Source organism: Rutidosis leptorrhynchoides, chromosome 5, assembly GCF_046630445.1.
Source record: "Rutidosis leptorrhynchoides isolate AG116_Rl617_1_P2 chromosome 5, CSIRO_AGI_Rlap_v1, whole genome shotgun sequence".
Classification (NCBI taxonomy): Eukaryota; Viridiplantae; Streptophyta; class Magnoliopsida; order Asterales; family Asteraceae; genus Rutidosis; species Rutidosis leptorrhynchoides.
Genome location: NC_092337.1, coordinates 410,976,859 through 411,002,777, shown reverse-complemented (window position 1 = coordinate 411,002,777; position 25,919 = coordinate 410,976,859). Strand labels below are relative to the sequence as shown.

General features: G+C 36.1%; 1 protein-coding gene across 1 annotated transcript; it reads right to left on the bottom strand.

The window, feature by feature from the left end:
- Nucleotides 1-7,052: 7,052 nt before the first annotated feature.
- On the bottom strand, nucleotides 7,053-13,337 carry LOC139847470 (probable LRR receptor-like serine/threonine-protein kinase At1g67720). Its single transcript, XM_071837139.1, has 15 exons — nucleotides 13,231-13,337; nucleotides 12,219-12,756; nucleotides 11,091-11,602; nucleotides 10,861-10,990; nucleotides 10,703-10,774; nucleotides 10,282-10,350; nucleotides 10,082-10,153; nucleotides 9,903-9,971; nucleotides 9,339-9,514; nucleotides 8,719-8,975; nucleotides 8,345-8,471; nucleotides 8,206-8,271; nucleotides 7,940-8,126; nucleotides 7,714-7,846; nucleotides 7,053-7,597 (listed from the first exon to the last, which is right to left on the bottom strand). Exons 1-15 carry the CDS (start codon nucleotides 13,301-13,303, stop codon nucleotides 7,280-7,282), a joined length of 2,799 nt encoding a protein of 932 aa, XP_071693240.1. The 5' UTR covers nucleotides 13,304-13,337; the 3' UTR covers nucleotides 7,053-7,279.
- Between the last annotated feature and the right edge of the window lie 12,582 nt (nucleotides 13,338-25,919).

Here is a 25,919-nt window from a genome sequence, read left to right as displayed (position 1 = left end):
GGTTGGGCCTGAATTGGATTTACTCAATTCGAATCAGAACAGTGATATACAAGGTAAAAGGCAGAACTCAAAACAACTAAAGATAAAATCGAATAATGGGAATAAAAGGGGACGAAAGATTAGGGTTGATCGAAAAAAGAAGGGGACGAAAGATTGCTGTTTTTTCGAAGATTAGAAGATGGAAAACCTCATCGAGAATCTTACACGCAAAGAATGTTGCCAGAGATCGTGAAAAATCGAATTTAAAATCAAAGTATTCATCATGCGATGAAGGGAACAACAGGAGGAATTCGTCGAGTTCTAGTTCTGTTGGCACTCACACGCAAAGTAATCTCGAAAATAGAATCAGTAACATAAAATCAAAATCAGTTGGTGATGGGAGTAACAGGAAGATTTCAAGAAAAACATCCAATAAGGACTCAGTATCGACTGATTATGCCATCTCATCAAGTACTAGTGAATGTCCTAATGTACATGAAATTGGATGTAGGCTCGGCCTGAAATGGAAGGCCAACCAGCCCTTGTAAGTAATCCCTCTGGCCTATCGTTAATTTCTGTTTATTTATGAAGATTGTGTCTCTCAATATTAGAACGTTCGGGGTGGGTAGAGATAGTAAATTTCGGGAGGTTAAAAACCTTTGTCGTGACATACAACCTAATATCATTGCTTTTCAAGAAACAAAACTTCATCGTGTTGTAGACAGTTGGGTCGCTTCTTTATGGGGGTCTGTTGATTGTAACTATTGTCAAAAGGAAATGATAGGAAAATCGGGGGGTCAATTGGTTATTTGGGATACAAATCATATTGATGTGGCCAATACTTTTAACTGTGAATTCTTTATTGGCATACGAGGGACGTGGAAAAGCTCGGGAAATAATTTCACGTTTATCAATGTTTATGGGCCTCATAACGACATTGATAAACAAAGGATGTGGGATAGTCTTTCGGGTATGCTAACTAGAGACGAAAATGGCGCAATTGTGTTATGTGCTGATTTTAATGAAGTTCGGGATCAAAGTGAAAGATTGAATTGTGAATTCATTGCAAGTAGAGCTAATAAATTTAATGACTTTATCAACAACAATGAACTTATTGACCTTCCCTTGGAAGGCCGTAAGTTCACCCGTGTTAGTGATGATGGGGTTAAACATAGCAAATTGGATCGTTTCTTGATAACTGAAGAATTCTACCTTATGTGGAAGAATCTGTCAGTTGTAGCTTTAGAAAGAAATTTATCAGACCATGTTCCTATCCTACTCAAAGATGATGAGAAAAACTATGGCCCAAAACCAATTAAAATCTTTGATGACTGGCTAAAGGTTGAAGGCATTGATAAAATTGTTTCGGAGTCATGGAATGAAGAAATTACCTGTGGTTCTAGATTAGATTGTCACTTTCGCAATAAATTAAAAAGGTTGAAGCTGCTTTTAAAAGAAAAATGCTCACATGAATTCTCACAGTTAGATGGTGAAATTGAAAGTTCGAAACAAATTGCACTAAGCTTAGAAGCCAAAGCTGAGGATCAAGTTTTATCAGAGAATGAAAGAGAACTTTGGAAAGTATCGAGAAAAAATTGGTTAGATAAAGAAAAAATTAAGACAAGCATGCTCAAACAAAAAGCAAGAGTTCGATGGATCCTCAAAGGCGATGAAAACTCCAAATATTTTCATTCTCTGATTCGGAAAAAATATAGTAGGAACAACATTAGAGGTCTATCGATAAACGGCATTTGGAATGAGGAGCCACAGGATATTAAAGAAGCGGCATTTCAACACTTCTCTCATATCTTTAATTGCAACAATGGGGTGAGACCAAGCATGGAAGATTTTATTTACCCAACTTTGACTCAAGAAAATGTCACTGATCTTGAAAGTCCTATCAAAGAAAAAGAAATTTTCGAAGCCATTAATGATTGTGGAAGTTCGAAGGCACCGGGTCCGGATGGTTTTAACCTACATTTTTTCAAGAAGTTTTGGGATATAATTAAATCGGACCTTATTGCGGCCATCTCTTGGTTTTGGGAAACCGGGGAAATTTCGCGGGGTTGTAATGCATCTTTCATCACGCTAGTTCCTAAAAAAGCGGATCCCTTGGGTTTAGGAGATTTTCGACCTATTAGCTTAATAAATAGCTATTACAAAATCATCGCGAAGATCCTCTCCAATAGACTAAAAAAGGTTATCCCTTATCTCGTGGGTGTGGAACAATCGGCCTTTTTGAAAGGTAGATACATATTAGATGGTGCTTTAATTGCAAATGAAACGCTCGAGTTCTTAAAATCTTCAAAAAAGAAAGGTCTAATCTTCAAGGTAGATTTTGAAAAGGCGTTCGATAGCCTAAATTGGGAATTTTTGATGGAAATAATGAGATGTATGGGGTTTGGGGAAAAATGGAGGAATTAGATTTTGGCTTGTCTCAAATCGGCTTCTATATCGGTGCTTATTAATGGTTCTCCGACTCAAGAATTCTCATTGGGAAAAGGGGTCCGTCAAGGCGACCCCTTATCCCCCTTTCTCTTCATTCTCGCCGCGGAAGGTCTAAATATTTTAACAAAAGTTGCGGTTGAAAAGGGTATTTTCAAAGGTGTTGAAGTGGGAAATGACAAGGTTCTTATTTCACATCTTCAATATGCGGACGACACCATATTTTTTGGGGAGTGGAACAAAGCTAATGCTCTTAATCTAATCGGTATCCTCAAATGTTTTGAACTAACTTCCGGGCTTAAAGTTAATCTTGAAAAAAGTTGTTTATATGGTGTTGGTACAAATGCGGTTGAAGTAGAATCTTTTGCTACAATGATGGGATGTAAAGCCGGGAAATTTCCGTTTACATATCTTGGTCTTCCAATTGGTATTAAAATGAGTAGCTTAAATGTGTGGCAACCAATAATAGAAAAGTTTAAAAATAGGCTCTCTAATTGGAGAATGCGTTCGATGTCATTTGGTGGAAGATTGGTTCTCATAAAATCGGTTCTTAATAGTCTTCCTTTGTACTATTTCTCGCTTTTTCGTGCCCCGTCGAGTGTGATCAAAACTCTTGAGAGTTTGAGACGTTCTTTCTTTTGGGGCGGGGGTGAGTCGGGTTCCAAAATGTCTTGGGTCAAATGGGATCATACCATTTCTCCTTATTGGGCGGGGGGTCTTAATATTGGGAGTCTTAATTCCAAAAATCTTGCTTTATTGGGTAAATGGTGGTGGAGGTTTAAAACCGAAACCGAGTCGTTGTGGGTAAAACTAATTAAAAGCATTTATGGAATTGACGGTGGCCTAAGGTTGGGCAGTGAGTATTCTCATTTCCCGACACTAGGTGTGTGGAATAATATCGTTCGTGCAGGAAAAGTTATTGAAGACCTTCATGTCCCATTCAAAGATTCATTTGTGAAGGTTGTGGGTGAGGGCAATTATACATCGTTTTGAAAGGAGTGTTGGCTAGGAGATCGCGGTTTCAAATCAAAGTTTCCAAGATTATTTAGGCTTGAGGCAAACCCTGATGCATTGGTCAAAGATCGTGTGCTGGGGGGTGTTTCTGTCACAATAAATGCTGTTACAGGTCATGCTGCGGATGCTGCTCAAGATGCTGTTAATGTTGCTGCTGCAGGTGCTTTTATCGGTTCAGATTATGCAAATGTGGATGCTGTTACAGGTGATGCTGCAGTTACTGCCCAAGAAGCTGTTAATGTTACTGCTGCAGGTGATGTTCTCGGCTCAATGTCTGCAGCTGCTGCTTCGGCCTTCAAATGGGAGTGGACAAGGACTCCCACAGGACGTACAGATTCTGAATTGCAGGTTCTTTCAGGCCTGCTACGTTCGGTTATTTTAGTTCGCGGACGTCCAGATTCTTGGAGGTGGTCTCTTGCAAATAACGGTAAATTCTCGGTCAAGAAATTAACGGGTTTTATAAATGAAAAAATCTTCGCAGATACCAACGTTGGTAGAGATCAAACAATGCATAATTCTTTGGTTCCAAAAAAGATACATGTTTTTACTTGGCGTGCTATGCAAAAACGACTTCCGACTAGGATCTAGTTAGATAAACGTGGAATTGACTTGCATAGTGTTCGATGTCCTTTGTGTGATGACGACGTTGAATCGGTTGATCATGTCTTTATATTTTGCTCTAAAGTTCAAGAGATTTGGTCTCGTATTTTCAAATGGTGGAATTTAGGGAACTTCTCATCTTTCAACATTCGTGAGCTTCTTCGGGACAATTTGTCTCAAATTCAATCAAGTGTTGGTGCAATGATTTGGCAAGCGGTTACTTGGATTAGTACATATTATATTTGGAAAAATCGGAATCACAAGGTGTTTCGGAATAAAAGTTGGAACGCCCCGGTTGCCCTAAGTGAAATCCAAGTTGCTTCTTTTGATTGGATTTCGAGAAGAGTAAAGGGGCCAAAAATCGATTGGAATATTTGGTTGTCGAACCCAAATGTATATTTAGTTTAAGTTGTGTTTAGTTGCAATCTTTGCATCTTTCTCGTGTATTTTTCGGGTACTTGCTAGCTTGAGTCTTTATGGCTGCCTAGCCTCTTTGTTACGTTTTTTGTCTCTAATATATTTTTGCTTTTCGAAAAAAAATATATTATATATTTAAAGTATGTTTAAAGATTAATTTAGTCCTTAGAGTTTGTATTGAATTTGGGTATGGACATGTGTTTTTTTTTACATGATGATTCTTAAGATTGTTTTTTATGTGATGATTCAATGTAAATTTCACTTGTTACGCGGATAATCTTAATTTTCTGTTTTATTTTTGACTCGGTCAATGTAATAGACACATAAGAATAAATTTGTTTAGAGAAAAGCTAGCTTGTGCTGTAAGAACACATATTAAGAATAATTAGTGATGTTAATGTTTTCATGAATATTATATTATAAAAGTGTAATTAATAAATATGTAAATTTGAAAATTTAGGAGTTTAGTGAATTAACATTGTAGTAATATATTCAGAAATTTTGAGTGAAATTAGTGAAGCTTAACTCATGACTTTAGGGCATTAGTTAGCTAATTCTGCTTGTTTATTATTCATCTTCTCTTTTACTCATGCCTATTTCAAACAATCCTATTGACACCAATAATCAAACTCCACCACCGTACCATAAACGTATAAACTTCGAAACAAATCGATCAGAGTCATGGAGTCGTGGGTTAGATGTCGAAATTGCAACAAGGTCCCCCACCGCCATCGAAACTAGCTTTATTTGTACAAGTACTCTTAGATCTATGGTACATATTTAAGTGTGTATAAGGCTACAGCTTACACGGGTGTTTCGGTTTTCGATTTTCTAAATTTATTAAATTTAGTTTGTTCGGTTTTGAAATTCTTAGGAGCAAAACTAAAACCGAATTCAAATTCAAATCCGAAACCGAATAAAATTTGGTTGTTTCGGTTAAAACCGGAAAATTTGCAATTTTAACTAGCGGATAATCGGTTTGTGGCCTATATGAATATTTTTATATATTATAAATTGAATTTGCTTTTTGGTTTGACCGAACTGAACAAGGTAAAATTGAATTTCAAATTTGAAAGCCTGTACCGAAATCTAACCGACAATCAACTTGAAATTCAATTCGATTTTATTTGTTTTCATTGTGCTCAGTTTTCAACTTAAAACTATTTGAAACTATACTGAACACTCCCAGTATCATTCTTAATAAATTTCAACAATTAGAAATTAGAAAGCTTAACTTTTGTAAACTTTCGTAGTTTAGCTTTAAAGTAACTTGATGTATATTTATTTGTGTTTTGGACTCTTTGAATCTCTGCTACTAGTATTGATGAGTCAAAAGTGACTTGACTGCGATTTGTGAAGAGAATCGTCTCTTTATAATCTGGATGAACGTGTTAACCTATCGAAATAGTTTTCACCGGGGATGCTAAAGAGACGACTCGGGGGGCCATCTAAGGAGATTGGGTCTTGGTGAAGAAAAGAGGTCTTTAATCGACCTCTCCCTAGTCCCTTGTGTTTGTGAGAGGAATATTCTAGTCACATATCTCTTGTGTTTTGACTTGTCCAAGGTTACTATGGTATGGGCCAAGCCTATTAAAGCCGGTCCATTAAGAGTAGTTCACTTGCTAAGTATTACCACAGTTAGCATGAGAAGGTGGATCAAGCCTAACAAGCAGGGGCGTACCTAGTGTGTTGAGTGTGGTGTCACGGGACACCACTGAAATACGCGATGTAGTGGAAAATTTTTGGTGTTTTTAACTAGTGAAACTAGTGGATAGTGTAAATTTTGTATGAGTGACACCATTGAAATAAAACATCTAGTAGAAATTTTTTTAGATTTTAACCGGTGACTGCAAATCCTGGATCCGCCTCTGCTAACAAGAGCGACCCAATAATGAGTAATCTACCAAAAAGGGCCCACTAGGGGTAGTTGAAGATCTAAGAGCGACATGATAATTTAATAGGTACGTCTTCAAGAATTTTTAACATTTTTATGGCTTCTGGTTTGATTCATCGAAATTTTTGTTTTGTTGTATTCAAATAATTATTATTTGACGTTTGTAACTAAACTAGATGAATTTATTTAGAAAATGACCTTAAGTATTATTGTTTCAATAATCGATACCCCTTGAACTCGTGTTGCTTCGTGGGTTAGTCATCATAATTCTGACGTTGATACTGAGATGAGAAAGTATACAAGTTAAATGAGAAAGAGATTTGGTTACATGACACAAACACCCTCATATGTCTGGCATGTGATAAGATTTAACGATACTTTTTAACTAGCGTTGACATGAACTATCGACGTAACAAGTGAAAACAACGTGGACCATCCACTTAAAAAAAAATCACATGAATCGTACTAATCAGATACAAACCACATGGTCCATTTGCGATTTTTTATTTTTCTTTATTGTTGTATGAAACGAAACTGTTCGTATTTTTGTAACCTAGTAAGTTCTAATCACTCAAATCACTTAGAATGTTGTTTGTAATACTAACAATGTTAGTAGATAGGTTCAATACAGTTATTGGAGATCCTGCTCCATAGTACATTCTTTACAAAACTAACAGTTAATAACATGTTAGCAGCTAAACCCATTGTTTGTAGCAGAAGACGTCTTAGTCGGGTATGATACCCGACGTGTGATTCTTCAACATATGATAAATAAAAGATACAAAATCATTGACATGTTACATCAAATGTAAACTCTGAAAATTTTGATATACATAAGTTGTTTTTCTTACAAACAAAAAAAAAAAAGAAGAAAACATGGTATCAGTTTCTTCATAGTCAATAAGATAAGAGTATACACCACACCAAGTATCATCTAGCAGAAGGTATTAGGCAATCATTAGAAAGATCTGGGCTATCAATATCAAGAAAGGTAGTTAATAACGTTTTGCGCGAAGATTGTGCTCTTGAACTATCAGACGTTATCTTCCCATCATTCCCATTTTCGATTTTGATTGCATCTTGTATCGCCAATATGATTTCTTGCATCCTTGGCCTACAAGATCCGTTTTGGTCCACACACTGAATTGCTACTTCCGCTATTCTCCAGACAGACTCGATCTTCACATCTTGTGCTAATGTCGGATCTATGATGCTTACCACATCTCCTTTACGTATCAGAGACCTCGCCTACACAAATAATTAAAAAAAAAAAGTTTAAATATATAAATACTCACAAGTCAGCCTTTGGCTGTACCGGTGAAGAAGTGCTGACGTGGCGCTGATGTGGCGATCTGTATACTTACCCAGTGAACAATGCTCCAATCAGCTCCGTACTCTTCAGGAGAAACAGGCTTTCTTCCCGAGATCAGTTCTAACAGAACAACTCCAAAACTATAGACGTCACTTTTTTCAGTTAGTTGTTGGTTAGCGTAATACCTGGTTATTGGAAAAACTTGGTTAAGTAACAATATCTATAACTTAAGATCAATGGTTTATATGAAATTTGTGTTAATTAGTTGTCTAACTTACTCGGGGTCAAGGTATCCTACGGTCCCTCGTGCTACACTTGATATATGTGTCAGGTCTTCTTCGGTCTGCCTCGAAAGACCAAAATCTGACACTTTAGCTCTCATATTAATGTCTAGAAGAATATTGCTAGTTTTAATGTCCCGATGAATGATACTCGGGTGGCATCCGTTGTGCAAATACTCAAGACCTGAAACAAGTTCAACTATCTGTCAAATGTTCTTTGTAAATGTTTTTAAGGATATCAGAAAACAGAAGTTTGAATTGACCTTTAGCTGAATCTTCTGCAACGCGTAGACGCGCTCGCCAGTCTAAATGCTTCTTGTTGACCTTATCTGTTTATGTGTTTGACTAATATAACTTATGTGATCACATACGAAAAGCGGAGATAGATAGTTAGTTGCATACCATGTATATGATCTCGCAAGGTTCCATTGTGCATGTACTCGTAAACCAACATTCGATGATGTTCTTCTTCGCAGTATCCTATTAAAGGTACTAGATTTCGATGATGAATTCTTGACAAAAGTGCAACCTGTAAGTAATACTTCATGTTACTTCCTTCTTGTAATAAGTATTTGTACAAGACTAAAAACGATGTTACAACTATTGTTTTAAGGATTTTTCTAACGACAGCCTTAAAGGTTGTCGTCAACGTGCATAAAAGGGTTGTACAATTCATAAAGGTCACTTGAAAGTCAACCTATAACCGCTATGTATAACCCTTTTATGCACGTTAAAAGCAAGCTGTGGTTAAAAAAATCCTTTTTTTAAATAACTACCTCGGTGACAAATTGTTGGGCGCCATGGCTAGACGAATCAGCCATCATTTTAACGGCCAACTCCTTTCCGTCTTTCGTTTTACCATAATAAACAGGTCCGAAACTTCCTTTACCAATCTTCTTTGAGAACCCACTGGTAGCTTCTTCTATCTCAGCAAGCGAAAAATAGTACGATGTTCCTTCTTCCATTAAACTTCCACCTCGTGCAGCTGAGTACGCGGTCGAACCGATCATGCTTCTTCGTGATGAAATTGCTCCTGGAGTAACGATTAGTTCATAATTTTCCAATCAATAAATTTGCATGTAATGATATGTTGTTATGCATCCATATTTATGTTAACATAATTTATGATGGGTGATATCGATACACTACCAAAATTATTTATACACCACTAAACATGCATTATAATGTTGTACTGTACTTTACATCAACTCAACCTTTTAATGCATTATACATGCATTATAATGTTGTACTGTACAACCTTTTAAAGCTGTATGGATACAACTTGGTGGTGTACGGATCACTGCTCATTAACGATTGATGATTTTCAAGAAAAAGTAAACTGCACCCAGACGTGATCAAGCAATGTTATGTATGGTTGTATGAACAAATAAAGTACCTTTTTCTTCAATTCTTTGAGTAGGTGCTTTTTTTCTAAAATGACGTAGTAGTAACAAGCTTCCGATGAACAAAATAAATAGAACTGCAAGTATTCCAACTGAAATTCCAAATATTACTTTGAAATGTGACTTTTTCTTCTCGTGTTTGTGTAGACCATGGTTACCACCAGCATAGCTGCAATCGAAAAACGTTATTGGATCTTCAAAGATGTAGCAAGGAATTAATTACAAGGCCAAAAAGGTATTGCATTGGTAGTATAGGTGACAATCTCAACCCATTAACTCAACAATCAAAGGATTTGGTTTATGTATTACCTAGAGGTGACAATGTCAGACCCATTCACTCAAGAATCAAAGGATATAGTTTAAGTATTATCCAGAGGTGACAATTTCGACCCATTAACTCAACAATCAAGTGATTTGGTTTATGTATTATCATAATGGGTCAAATGAGCCAGGTAATCTTTTTTTGTTAAAAGAGGGAAACGGGTCAAACAGGTTGAATACGTTTATGATTGCATCAGACTGATTTACTCTCATAATTTAGAAAGAAGCATACTTACAAAAAATTCACTTTTCCAGTTAATAGTCCAGGAGGGATGTCCCCAGAAAGAGAGTTGTTTTGTATATACCTGGACAATAATTAATTAAATTTAACATATAATTATATTATCAATCAAAATGCCTATATTAAAATTCGATGAACATATGAGAAATTAAGATCTGAAAAATCGCCACGTACAGTTCTTTTAAATTTGGCAAAGTACCAAAGTAAGAAGGTAAAGAACCAGTCAACTTGTTGTTCTCTAGATGTCTGAAATTTGCTCCAATAAAACACGACAGTAAGCGACTATAAAACATGACAGTTAGCGACTATAAAACACGACAGTTAGCGACTACTAACGTATTTTTAGAGCATAAACTGAAAAGACGAAAACTTACACAATAGTCAATTTTTCAAGATTACTCATATCAGGGATAGATCCACTGAGTGAGTTTTCATTTAACCACCTGATAAATATAAACCAGTAGTCAGGGACCAAAACAGTAATTATACTATATACTATTTACTACTCTGTCCGTTCCAATTTAATAGTCTCATTTTGACCTTTCAAGTCTTTCTTCACTAACTTTGACTTAAAATGTTTTGATTTCTGTTATATACGGAGTAATATTTAATGTAATCTATATAAATGAAAACACGTTTGAAGCCTAGTACATTCATATAAATTTCATCATATAATATAATACATAACACAAAAAAAAGTATTTTAAGTCTAAGTTAGTAAAGATAGAATTGAAAAGTCAAACTCGGACTATTAGTATTTACTATAATCTCTCATTGTAGTTCACTGAAACTTACAATTCTGTCAAATCTTGCAAGTCTTTTATCCCTGATGGAATTTCACCTTCCAAATTCGAACCTGACAATGCGCTGTTCAAGCATATTAGTATAAATTTAAATTCACATTAAAAAAAATAAATTATTTTTATTCTTATGATGATGATATCTGGACCCACATTTTGGAGATTCTAGGAGGAACATTTGAGCTGCAACTCACCCATTCCCATTGAGCAGGAACACATGGATCACCTTCTTCAATCAAATCGCTAATGTCAAGCATTGAACGAAACGCATCAAGAACATTCACTTCGGTGGAAAAAGTTAAAAAAAAAAAAAAAACAAAAAAAATTGTTAGTATACAATTTCGGATAACGCTCTGATATAACTGAAAAGTGCATAAAGTTACCATCTTTTCTATCCGTCTTAGGAGATATCGGTACATATTTACTGATCTCAAGTGCATTCAAGAGCGGTCCTTGCGTAGAATCTTGTGTCTTTTTAAACGAAAATGACAAAACAAAAGACAACGATATGTTCATATAACTAGGTTCGTATAACGTGTAGGTCCCATTAGCATTCTCTTCAATATTCACTACTGCATTGCTGTAATCAGGTATGTATGGTTCCATCATTGTGAACTTTCGAGTTTCGTTTTCAGGCAAGTTTTCAATTTCTGCAAAATAGGCGTACGCTCGAGCGTTTGCGGGAAAATCTTCTAAGTTTAATCTGTAGCTAAGTGTCCCTTGAGTGCCTACAACTGCAGTTTGCATGACTTTGACAGGCGGATATTCTCTCGTGTTCGTGTTTATATCTTTTGTTGTGTTGATTCGTATTGTACCCGGTGCCACTCCTACCAAAAAGTTCTGCCTTTTTGCAAGATCCGAATCCCATATTCGGTCATATGGATCATCTGGGTACCTGTTAAGCATTGTTGAAATGATTCAAACGGGTCAATTAAAAAAATTAGCTCCTTAGGGAACGCGTCTAATGGGATAGATCAAACAGATTGGAAGTTAACATGCAAAAAATATGTGTACACTTTAATAACCGCCACTAAAAAGTTAACAGTAACCGCTACGTACAATATATTAATGCATGTTAATGACAACCCAGGGTTGTCGTTAGAAAAATCCAACTGTTAGGGTTTTTTCTAACGATAGCCCTAACAATATATTAATGCACATTAATGACAGCCCAGGGTTGTCGTTAGAAAAATCCAGTTGTTACGTTTTTTCTAACGTCAGCCCTGAGTTAACATGCAAAAAGACTTGTACACATAACTAACCATCATTAAAAAGTCAACAGTAATCACTACGTACGACATATTAATGCACGTTAACGAAAACTCTAAGAGCTGTTCTAAGAAAAATCTTTTAAATAACTATTTAACGGAACATAATGTTTATGGGTCAACCAAATCAGACACAACATGTACTAATTAGTAAACTCATTTCTTGATCCGAATCCGGTTTGATCCGTTACTCAACCTTCATGACCTGCCCATTTTGACACTTGTAATAAGATCAGAGCGTACCTTAATGCTTCTGTGCTTGCAGCACCAAAATTAACTCGGGCTGCTACCTTTAAGTAGAAGTTATCCTCGAAATCCGTAGCATACATAGAAAGATTCAATGGCCGTTGTTCGAGTGTTGATATAAAAGGTGAACCCGTTGTAGCACAACACAAACACACATCAATTGAACTCGAAGGTGCCCTAATGATCATTTCCTTAATATAAACCGTTGATGCTTCCATCACACTAATTGTTGCCCATCTAGTTGCATCCAAATATAACTGAAATTTCGGGTATGTATTTTCATTCTGTGAACTACCATACAAAAAGGTGGCACGAATTATATATCGTCTTCTTTCGGTTGTGTTTAAAGTATAGCAGTACTTCTTGTTGTCTATGGGAAAGTCTCTTCGATTTTGATATTGAATCGAATTCCCATTCGGGTTTTCAATCTCCACTGATGTCCCATAACCAATGAGACCCGAATCCGAAACCCATGGTAAAGTGGTTTTTGGGTCAGTATGATTACTTGTTCCTCCACAGTCTACACTTACAAATTCTGCAAAGAATTCAAATAAACATTTGCATCATATGAAATTTATGCAACTCAATAAGCACAAATTATTATTTTTTTTGGCGAAAAAACGAGAACTGTAATAAGCACAAAATCATAGTTAAAATATGTTCTGCAGTTTAAATATTAGCAGAATCTAGCTACTCTAATAGCTTCAAATCATATACAAACGTAAACGGGTAAACATATAAGGTTTTCAATGTTCGAGCTATCCGGAAAGGGAAGTATTTTCTACCATTACGTTAAAGAAGTTTTCACTGTTCAGGCTACTCAGAAAAATAGAGTTTTTTCTACTCCCACGTACGGGGGCTAACCAAGTTATCTCGTGACCGTTTTCAGACCCTCAAATTATTATTAACTAAGGGATCAAAATTCATATAAGGGATCAAAATTTTTGATCTTTTCGTACGGAACAAGTGGTTACATTATCAAACAGAAAATTCTTGAAATTTGTTATACCTGAAACTTGACAGAGAAGAGATGGAATTGAGCAGCCAAGAATTAATAAAATTAAATGAAGAATTAAACCCATGAAGGTTGAGATGAACAAGTTGAAAAAGGTTGGAACTTTAGTGCAAATACCAGCAGCAGCATCTTAGTGAATTACTTCATAGTTAAGTTTACAATCACCTTTTTTGATTGATGAGATTTTGAGCATTTAATGTTTATTATTCAAATTTGTCTGTTTTCTTGATTATTTCAAATCTTACTTTTTTGTTATGGACAGAATCTCATGGTCACCTTTTTCTTGCTTTGGACAAGAATATGAGGATATGACACCAGCTCCTTCAAATAAAGGTGATATACACTTCTCTCTGCTGTGATCTATTTTAATTACTTTTTGTTTAAAATATCAAATTTATAAACTTTATACTTTTAAAGATTTTACTGGATCTTTTTTTACTGTTTCTGTTTTCAAGCTCTGAAGTTTATATGCTCTAAATCTAATGTAACTTATTTACAAAAAGTACATAATTGTTTTTTTTTTTTTTTTTTTTTTTAAAAGGAAAGTCATATTTACAACCAAATATAAAACTACTACAACCAATCACATTATTTCATCTTGTTTTATTTGATTTACCCGCATAAATAGTCAAAATAGGAAAAGATTATAAGACAAAGACCAATTTGACCAAAAGATCTGTTTAATATTTCTTACCATTCTTACCATATTATTTATTTCTGTTTCAAAACCCTACCTGCAAAAAATAACCATAACCAATATATATTATTACTCCGTATTAAACTTTCTAATTTACCTTCCTTTGTTATTTTCAATTATTATTATTATTTATCAAATAATATTATCAATCTTACCTAGAATATAAAATCAAAACTTACACTATCAAATATATCTTAAATCGAACAAATATTCTTCAAAATACATTCCTTTTGGAAATGTAATTGGTAAAAAAGTTTATTTATCAAAGGACATTAAAAATAAAATCACGTTTGATTTGTTATTACTCACGTTAATTGCCGTTACAAACTTGGGGATTTGCAGAAAAGCATGATTATAGTAGTGATGCATAATTTATGGTGGTTGGTGGAATTTGTGAGTGACCTGTGTACGGTTTCTATTGATATCTTTGACCAATTTCAACATGCACAAATTGTGATTTTGGGCTTGTTTTGGCATACGTCGGATAAAAGTTTAATGTTTTTCAAACAAACTCCTGCTGTTAAAATGGTTTTGATTGATTAAATAAGTTGTTGAAAAATAAGTCCCTAAAAAATATTGAGTTATAGAAAGACAAAATTAGTAAGATCGTCCTTAAATTTGTATTCAAATTACGCTCGTCATTTTTATTCTTATTTTTTTGCTTGGCTCGTCACTGAACTTTCACAAAATAACGCTCGTCTTCCTTACGTATAGTCGCCAACTCGCTGTCTCTTTTTTCAACCTGAAACATGAAACATGTGCTCCTTCTGTATAGTTGTCGTCTCTTTTGCCGTATTTATTTCCACCGTTTTAAAAAAAAAATTATAAAAAGTTAAGGTCATGTATTATAGCGAAATCGAGAAAGTAAATTGGCTCGAAATTTTCATTATTATTTGTGTCTAACTTAACATTTATTAAATAACCCGCCAAGAAAGTGATTTATACATAAAAATCTTTCTCAAATCATATTTATCTCTCCTAAATCTATAAATTACATATTTTCTCAAAATACAACTTTTTAATACATAAAGTACAATGATATAAATGCATATTTGGGGATATATATAATTTACAAGTTTATGAGTGGAAATATGCAATTGCCTCAAAATCTTTTATTTGTAATGTTTTCGTCATATTTTAAAAGACTTGTAGAGAATTAAAATGCCAAAATGTCATTTTCTAGACTTTAGGCTTTTTATCTTTACCTTTTTAACCAATCCATCTATACTATGTACCTTTGTTAGTTGTGTTATGCGTACTTCTTAACTTTACTTGTTCCATTCTGAATTAATAACACAGCCATGTTTTGGTCTCTTTGCAAAATAAATAAATAAGAGCACGTGTTGTTTTTATATTCGCCATCCATGTTCAATTATATGTTGATAACTAGTTGTGGAGCCCTCGCTTCGCGCCGGGGGCTCCGTTTTGAATGCGAGTTAAAAAAAAGTCTTGATCTATTTTGTAAAAAAGATTTTTTTTCGACATATAACATTGAAAGGTTGTTCCTTTTGTGAAAGTTGCTTCTTTTAGTGTTCGGGTTTTATTTAAAAAAAAAGTTAGTAAAGTGGGGTTTCGATTTGTATTTTAATAAAAGTTAGGGGGATAAGTTTGTGAAATTTGAAAAAAAAATACGTATAAAGTGGAAGTTTGATTTGTATTTTAATAAAAGTTAGGGGGTTAAGTTTGTGAAAATTGAGTATTAGTAAAAAAAAAATTTAGTAAAGTGGGGGTTCGATTTGTATTTTAATAAAAGGTAGGGGGTTAAGTTTTGTATTATAATAAGAGTATAAAGTGGGGGTCGATTTGTATTTTAATAGAAGTTGGGGGTTAAGTCTGTGGAAAGTGGAAAAAGGAATAGGACTATTCATTTTATTTTGTGTTTTAGATATAGGTATATAATTTGTTCAATGCATAGCTTCAAACACAATTGATAGTTTACTAGTGGGTAGTGGTGAGACATATAACATAAATGCCGATGTCATAATTTCAATTCTCATCTCCAAATTCATAGATGAAATCATGAAAGCTGCCAAAGAGTCGGTTACTCATTTCACAATGATAAATGTACACATTCAACTTCGATGTAACGTTAACAATAGAATGTAGTCACTACGTAATTAGATCAAAGCTTAAGTTCTGTAATGATTATTTTTGTTTCAAGTAGTAAGAATTGATTATAGTATTTTAACCGGGCAAATTGTCACAAACCAACAAGTTTGTGGCCCAACCCACTAAGATTATGACTCAATTAAGAGTTTTAACCCAAGAACTTCATGGAAGGCCCAAGAACATCATGGAAGCTCCCTAGAACTTTTTCATGAGTTTTTCCATGGAATGGTATGGAATGTTCATGGAAATATCTATCTCCATGTATATACTTGAAGTTTCTAGTACTTAGATCCTAACCATTGATTTAGATTAATCTTAGCCATCCATTTTGTGTTAGGAGTAGTATAAATAGGGGTGGTCTCATTTGGCACACCACACCTCAAATCTCAAACATTCTCTCTTGAAAAGCATTCTCAAGCAATATAAGTATTTTCTTCAATTCCACTTGTTCTATAATATTTTCTCTTTTGGTTACTTGAATCGTTATAAGGTCCGAGTAAGGCTGACTTAGTAGAGACTAAGTGTCGCACGTGAGCTTATCGAGATAAGTCTGTGACAGTTGGTATCAGAGCAAGGTCGATTCAAGGAGATGGCAACCGAGACCGAGAAGAATGTGAGCGCAACAAGTGGTGTGATGGGTGATGAGACTCGTGGCCAGGTAGAGACTCGCCAAGGAGCCAAGAAGAACCGAGGTACGTCCAAAGACTTTGTCGCAAACTTGGACAAGAGAATCATGGATGTAGAGACATCCATGGACGATGTGAAAGCAAAGGTCGAAGACGTCCACCAACGTTTGGATGGTTTGGACGGGGACTTTGACGAATTGAAAGATGATTGCAAGAGTGCAATCAACGTGCTAGAGTTTGACGTGAGACGTGAGATCCATGACTTAAGTGGTATGCTCATGGGTGAGATTACGAAGATGCGAGGCGAAATGGAGGGGAGGTCTCCACTATTCACCAACGCCTCGTGGATTTACAAACCAACATGAACTCTTGTTTGAGATTCATGGCTAGTGGGGGTGGCAACACTGGATGCAATGCTCTGAAGGTGGACGTTCCCAAGCCGTCACCGTTCGTGGGGAAGCGGGAAGCCCGAGCGGTTGATGATTTTATATGGGAGATGGAACAATACTTGGAGGGAGTCAACATAGTGGATGATGCAATGAAGATCAAGACGGCAACCCGTTACCTGAAGGATACCGCAGCATTATGGTGGCGTCGTCGATATGGAGATATCGAGAAAGGTACGGTTACTATGGATACTTGGGATGATTTCTGTAACAACCCAACCCATACGCAATCGAAATATGCAAAAGAAAAAAAAATATTTTTGTACAGCATAGTGGCGCGGCGCGCCAAAACGGCCTGTCCAACATTTTCCTTTTTGCGAAAAAGATCGCCCACTTCCCGACATATTTAGACGAAACGCTTTTAACAACAAGTTCCAATATGTAAAACTAACACGATTCAAACATAAAATAAGTTTTACAAAGCGGGGCCCACAACGGCCCGAATTACGAGTTTAATACATAACGTGAGTTTCGACCGCAAAAAGTTTAAATACCAAACGACACTACGAGCATGGTGTTTGGGGTTAAACTACCCAAGTCTCGGTCAAACTCCAAAAGCTAACACATCCAAAAAGCGTCCCCCAACAACAAAGCGGGAAATCTCTAATCCAAAATAACGCCCTTACCCTTATCCACGCTGGAGCCTATAAAAAGATAAACAACGAGAGGGTAAGCAAAGCTTAGTGAATGCAATAATTATACACATACATATATAATATATCTATTTGCAAACACTTACACGCATACCGCATACATGCTAGCAAACACAATTAGCTTATCGTCATAAATACAAGCTATAACCTCCAATAACCAAGCTAGCATAACAATAGCATATTTAACTTGAACAAATATAATATGCTTACACTACAACACAATAACCATGGTTAACCAATCGAACGAGGGAACGGTGTTTAAAGACCGTCGGAGTTCATAACAACCATTAGTGCACTTAACACTTCGTACACTAACCCCACGGGTGGCATCTTAACACGTCGATACTTCACCCTGGGTGGCGTCTTAACACGTCGACACTTCACCTCGAGTGGTGTCTTAACACTTCGACACTTCACTCTTCATTTTACTTGAGGTGGCATCTTAACACGTCGATACTTCACCTCGAGTGGCGCCTTAACACGTCTGCACTTCACCCGTTAATCTCTTGGAGTGGCATCTTAGCACATCCATACTTCACTCCGGGTGGTGTCTTAACACATCGACACTTCACCCCGGGTGGCGTCTTAACACTTTGACACTTCACCCGTCACATTACTTTGAGTGGTGTCTTAGCACATCGACACTTCACTCGTCACGTGAAATGTGGTGTCTTAGCACATCGACACTTCACATCTCACGCTACAACAAATAAATACATTATATACCTACGCATATAATTATTCCACTCACCTTACGCCTTCGGTGAATCAATAAACCAATCTTGAAACTTCAAGGTAACGCACCTATTACAAAGCATAAATAATCAATCATTCGTTCAAGTTGGTCAAACTCACAACACTCACCATTACTAGGTCATTTTAACCCATTTGGACACTTAACCCTAAAATTGGGTCAACTCACACCAAAACCCTAACATTAGCCAAGATAGGTTTAAAACACATTTCAACACAAGGTTTATGCATTAATCACAAATATTGACTAACCTAGGTCCATTTTGACCCGTTTGACCAATTTAAGGTCAACACACCCATTCGGGTCATCCACTAACCCACAACAACGCCCACTTACATATATATAGGTGTGCTAGCAATTTACTAACTAATTAAGGCTCATAAACAACAATTAATACTTGAAAAATCTTAGTTAGTCATCTTTGAGTCTACATGACCCAAATTCACCCAATTCACCCACAAATGGGTTTTAAGTTCATCATTTACCCCAAACCCTAACCCTTAATCAAATTAAACAAGGAAATTAAGATTAAAGAATACCACTACACTCAAAGTATAGCTAGGAAGTAGATGAACAACTTTATAACTTGAGCTTAAGCAAGATTCCTTCTTCTTCTTCTCCAAAATGAGTTTTCTCACACTAGGATCTTACTCTCTCTAGATATTAAATGGAGGTGATAAGGGTTGTTGAAGATGGAGTAAATGAAGCTCCAAGACTGATCTAGGGCCTTTAATTCGGGCCCCCATGTGTAATTACCAAAAAGCCCTCAAAATATCTAATTTAAAAAAAGGAAGAAGTGAACTGTCAGCATTTGGCGCGGCGCGCCATTACCCTGCGCGGCGTGCGGATGGCCTGGGCAGAATCCTTCTTCATTTTAAAATGTACAACGAAAGCCCCACTTCAAGTATCTTATTTACACTTAAGTACACTACAAATATTCGGGTCTTACAACTCTCCCCCACTTGAATCGGAGCGCGTCCTCGCGATCCAAGCCGTATGACAAGAGGGAAGATAAACCAACACGAATTCTTCGGGCTCCCAAGTAAACTCGGAACCTTTACTACGACGCCATTGAACTTTAAAAGTCCTAACCTCTTTATGTCTCAACCTTTTGACCTTCTCATCGAGTATAGCAATCGGCTCCTCAATATACTCTAACTTATTGTTTAGCTCAATCTCGTCTAATGGCACCCAAGATGAATCATCCGCAAGACACTTACGGAGATGGAAAACATGAAATGTATTATGAATCCCCGCAAGCTCTTCGGGTAATTCCAAACGATACGCGACTTCACCAACACGGGCTAAAACCTTAAATGGCCCAATAAACCGAGGAGCTAACTTTTCCCGTTTTCGAAATCGAATAATACCTTTCCATGGCGAAACCTTAAGCATCACCATGTCACCTTCTTGAAATTTGATCATTCGTCTACGTTTATCGGCATACGACTTCTGTCTATCTTGAGCCTTTTTCAAATGATCCCGAATAATATCAATCTTGTTATTTGTCTCCAAAACCAAATCGGTACTCCCGATTTCTCTTTGACCTACTTCACCCCAACAAATTGGAGTTCGACATCTTCGACCATATAGCATCTCATAAGGTGGCATCCCGATACTAGTGTGATAACTATTATTGTACGAGAATTCCACCAAAGGCAAGTGCTCATCCCAACTACCACCGAAATCAATAATACATGCACGTAACATATCCTCCAAAGTTTGATTCGTACGTTCGGTTTGACCGTCCGTTTGAGGATGATATGCCGTACTTAATTTTAATTACGTACCCATATCTTCATGAAAATTTTCCCAAAACCGAGATGTAAAACGAGTATCTCGATCTGAAACAATAGATATAGGAACCCCGTGTCTCGACACCACTTCCTTGATGAACAACTTAGCCAAGGCCTCCGATGATATTGCTTCCTTAATGGGAAGAAACAAAGCACTTTTCGTCAATCTATCAACTATCACCCAAATCGAATCAAATTGGGTTCTCGCCGTTTTAGGCAACTTTGTAATGAAATCCATGGTAATGTGCTCCCATTTCCACTTCGGAATTTCTAACGGTTGCAACTTACCATACGGCTTTTGGTGCTCGGCTTTAACTTGCAAACACATGACGCATTGCTCAATATACTTTACAACATCACGTTTCATGCCCGGCCACCAATACTCTTTTCTTAAATCGAGATACATTTTCGTCGCGCCCGGATGAATGGAATACTTTGACTTATGTGCTTCATCAAGTAGCACTTGTCGATAATTACCCACTTTAGGCACCCACACCCTTCCTTGAAAAGACAACAAACCACGCGATCCCATAGTAATGAATTCCGATTGTCTCACAATTCGTTCCGCATGCTTGTTGTGAACGTAAGCCTCTATTTGGATCACACCAAGTTTTTCAAGAAAATCGTTAGTAATAATCATACGTAACAATCCCAATCGTAAAGCCGGGTGATGACTCTTTCGACTTAACGCATCCGCGACCACATTCGCCTTGCCCGGATGATAAAGTATTTCACAATCATAGTCTTTTACCACATCCATCCACCTACGTTGACGATAATTCAAATCTCGTTGGTTAAAGAGATGTTTCAAACTCTTATGATCCGAATAAATCGTACTCTTGACACCATACAAGTAGTGGCGCCAAATTTTCAACGCGTGTACCACCGCCTCCAACTCAAGATCATGAGTCGGATATCTCGTTTCGTGTTCCATTAATTGTCGAGAGACGTAAGCAATGACTTTACCTCTTTGCATTAGAACACACCCAAGCCCATTTAACGAAGCATCACAATAAACCGTCATGTCTTCCACTCCTTCCGGCAACACTAACACCGGAGCTTGACACAACTTCTCTTTTAACAATTGAAAAGCAATTTCTTGTTCGTTCTCTCAATTAAATCCCGCGTTCTTCCTCGTCAATTTCGTCAATGAAGAAGCGATCTTAGAAAAGTCTTGGATAAACCGACGATAATAACCGGCCAATCCGAGAAAACTTCGGACCTCCGTAGGCGTATTCGGTTGTCTCCAACTCTTTACCGTATCTATCTTCCCCGGATCTACTTGAATACCGTCTTTTTTCACAATGTGGCCAAGGAATTGAACCTCCCTTAGCCAAAATTCACATTTGGAGAACTTAGCATACAACTTCTCCTTTCGTAACGTCTTCAATACTTCACGCAAATGACGTTCATGTTCGTTCATACTTTTCGAGTAGACTAATATGTCGTCAATGAACACAATCACCGACTTGTCCAACATAGGTTGGCACACTCGGTTCATAAGGTCCATGAATGCCGCCGGTGCATTCGTAAGACCAAAAGGCATAACTACGAATTCAAAATGCCCATAACGCGTTCGAAAAGCCGTTTTCTCGATATCTTCCTCACGGACCCGCATTTGGTGATAGTCGGACCGTAGGTCAATCTTTGAGAAATACGTCGCACCTTGGAGTTGGTCAAACAAATCATCAATCCGAGGTAATGGATAACGATTCTTGATCGTCACTTTATTCAACTCCCGATAATCGATGCACATCTGCATGCTACCATCCTTCTTCTTTACAAATAAAAGCGGAGCGCCCCATGGCGAAGCACTCGGTCGAATAAAACCCTTTTCAAGTAACTCTTGGGTTTGATTTAACAACTCTTGCATTTCCGTTGGCGCTAAACGATAAGGAGTTTTAGCAATGGGAGTAGCTCCCGGAACCAAGTCAATGCGAAATTCAACTTGTCTTTCCGCCGGAACACCCGGTAACTCGTCTGGAAAAACGTCTTCGAATTCATTAACCACCGGAATTTTACAGATGGGTGGTGGCTCATCACGAGTATCAACAACATGGGCAAGAAAAGCCATGCCACCACTAACAAGGAAATGATGTGCCAGTGCAAAAGAACATATCGGCACGAGTCTTCTTCGCTTATCGCCATGAATAATCAACTCTCCCCCACTTGGGGTCTTCACACGAATAAATTTTTTGTGGCATGCAATATCGGCTCTATTATGATCGAGCCAATCCATACCAACAACGATATCAAAATCACCTAAAGTCATTGGGATGAGATCAATTTTAAAGTTTTCGGCACCAAACACAACATTACAATTTTTACACACATCCACCACTAGCACCGTCTTGCCATCCGCTATTTCAACTTCTACCGGACGACTCAACTTAGCTAACGGTTTATTAAGTTTCGGAACAAATTTTGGTGACACGAACGACAAGTTAGCACCACTATCAAAGAGTATCCTTGCCGGATTAGAATTAACCATGAAAGTACCTGAGACGACTTCGTTAGATTGCTTGGCTTCCTCATTGGTCATCAAATAATTGCGACCCCTAGCCGTACCCGCCGCCCTCTCTAGCCGCTTAACATTATCATTGCGCAAATCGGGACATTCCGGCCTTTTGTGCCCCTCTTTACCACAATTAAAACAAGTGATTTTGTCTGTGGAGGATAGACTCGGACATTCACGAGCCATGTGGCCCTTTTGTCCATAATTATAGCACAAATAAGAAAAATCCCCGGAAGCACCCTTCTTCCCTCCACCAACATTACCGGAACCCTTTTTGTTCTTTTTGTTCGAAAAGTTCGAATGGTTCGAACCTTCACTCTTTCTCTTGCCAAAAGTAAAGCCGCTCTTCCTCAACACGAGCGCCTCAAAACCCTTGGCCATATCAAATAACTCATCAAAAGTTTTCACTACCGTTACACTAATCTTATCTTGATAACAATCATTCAACGTTCGGTAAAAGTCTTCCTTCAACATCTTATCATTCCCGACATACTCCGGGCAAAATTGGGTCTTGGACAAAAACACGGATTTGAGAGTGTTCAAATCAATCAACCCTTGCCTCAAGGAACGTAACTCGTCCTTAAGCCTAGTAAGATCGGCCGAAGTTCAGTATTCCTTGAAAAATTCGGACTTGAATTCATCCCACGTGAATTCCATGCATTGCTCTTCACCATAAACTTGGAGTTTTGCGTCCCACCACAACTTAGCATCACCCCTCAGCATACCACACCCGTACCTTGTCTTCTTATCGGGAGGACATTCACAAGTACGGAAGGCCCCCTCCATATCGGAGATCGAACGGGCACTCTTTAGAGGGTCTCGTTTACCTTCAAAGGTGGGAGGTTGAGAATCCTTGAAGTTCTTATAGAGAAAGTCCCGTCTTTCCACATTATCTTCGTGAAGAAGGACCTTCACTTGTGTGACACCCCCAAATAGGGCCTAGGGTATTTGTGACTAATTATATCAAATCACAGTTGTATAAACGAGAACGACTCTATATGAGACGTTATATTGAGTTTTGCAGCGGAAGATAAATAGGTTATATTGTATATAATGAACAACACATTAAATGTCTTTAATTGATATGATATGTAATGAAGACTCCAAGCATAGCAAGCAATCATCATCAATTTAGCAAGTGTAAGTCTTTCAAATTATCCATGAATGACTTGTTGAAATGTTGCTTTCAATTAGCGAATACACAGCGAAAGAATTATGTAAGGCCTGAGAATAAACATGCTAAATAGTGTCAACCAAAAAGTTGGTGAGTTCATAGGTTTATCATAAATAATGATTTCAATAATAGTGTTAGACCACAAGATTTAATAAAGTTGATATAGAAATATCAATATAAAGTGTTGATTGATATAGAAATATCAATCTAAAAGTAATACTGAGTTTGTAATATCGCGACTAAACAAAAGTTACCCCGTGACACTTGTTATTCGTGTCGTTGAATCATTATTATGTAGTCAAAGACCAACGGTCAACTGACTAGAGACGTCACTCTCAGTAGCGCTACTCACAATAACTAAGTTTGCATCTTATACTTCAGCAATTAACGATATTACGGCAGGGATTTAGCATGACAAAGCATGTATATAGCATAAAGTTTGAGTACTTGTGTCTAAATGTAAAACAGTTATAAAAGTTGCGCATGTATTCTCAGCCCAAAAATATATAAAAAGGGAGCTATGAAAACTCACAATACTGTATTTCATATTTTACGAGTATGATGGCACTGAACAAGTGCAGAGTTGTCCTCGGATTCACGAACCTATATCAATTATTTATATATTAACACGTATATTGAACATATAATATTAATCAAACTAGTTTGTGTACAATATATTACTTATATATATATATATATATATATATATATATATATATATATATATATATATATATATATATATATATATATGTATGTATGTTCTATGTATAAGTATTTGTTTGATAAAACGATTTTAATAATGATAACAAATAAAGAGTAGTATTATTTTGTAATAACAATAATAATACTAGTAGTAAAAATGATAATAATCATAATAAGGTTTTAAAAATAATAATAATAATATAGTTTTGATGATAGCAAAAATGTTAATTTTTGTATAAACGATAATAACGAAAATAATTTTAATAATAACAATACTATTGTTAATTATAATAATAATAATGGTAATATTATATTAATTTTCATAATAGCAATGATAATAATAAATTTTAGGATGATAATAATATTATTGATAGTAATAATAATTAATACTAGTAAAAATGATAGTAATAATGATAATAATAATGAAAATGATACTTTTAGTAATAAAAATAATAATTTTATTAGTAATGATGAAACTAATAACTTTAATGATAATACCAACAATATTATTAGTAATGATAATAATAATCATATTAATGATAATGATAATTATAATATGGAGTTTAGTATTAGCATAATAAATAATAATAATAATAACTAATACTTATGTTAATAATTATATTAATAATAAATGAATGATAATAATAATAACACAACAACAACAACAACAATAAAAGAAAGTGAGACTACCTTAGAAGAAGCTTTAAAAAAATAAATGACCAAGCCTAGAATCGAACCCGAGACCTCCCGCTCACACACAACACCCCATAACCTTTGAACCATTGCTGTTTTTCTGTTTTTAATATATACTTATATATTTATAAACCGAATACTTGTGTCTTCTTCTTCATCATCATTAAAATCGACCAGAGCCCAAATAATTATAATAGCAAGTTTGTAAGTTGAATTAGAAGGCGTAATTGAAACAAAAACAATAAGTGGCTGATTAAAACAGAAGAAAAAGAAAAGAAAGCAGTAGCAGAAGCTCGAAGAAAAAAATAAAATAAAAAGGATGAACTCAATCATTGATTTTAAATTTGAGATCGTTTTAGACCATAAGTTCTACATGAAGTAAGTAGTAGATCACTCCTAGAAACTTTTGTAATCGTCAATTGCTCCAGAAACTTTCAAACAAGTTCGAATTTTATGAAGAACACGTTGTTTGACTTTTTATTTTGAAACTTTGACCTCGAAATTAAAACTTGATA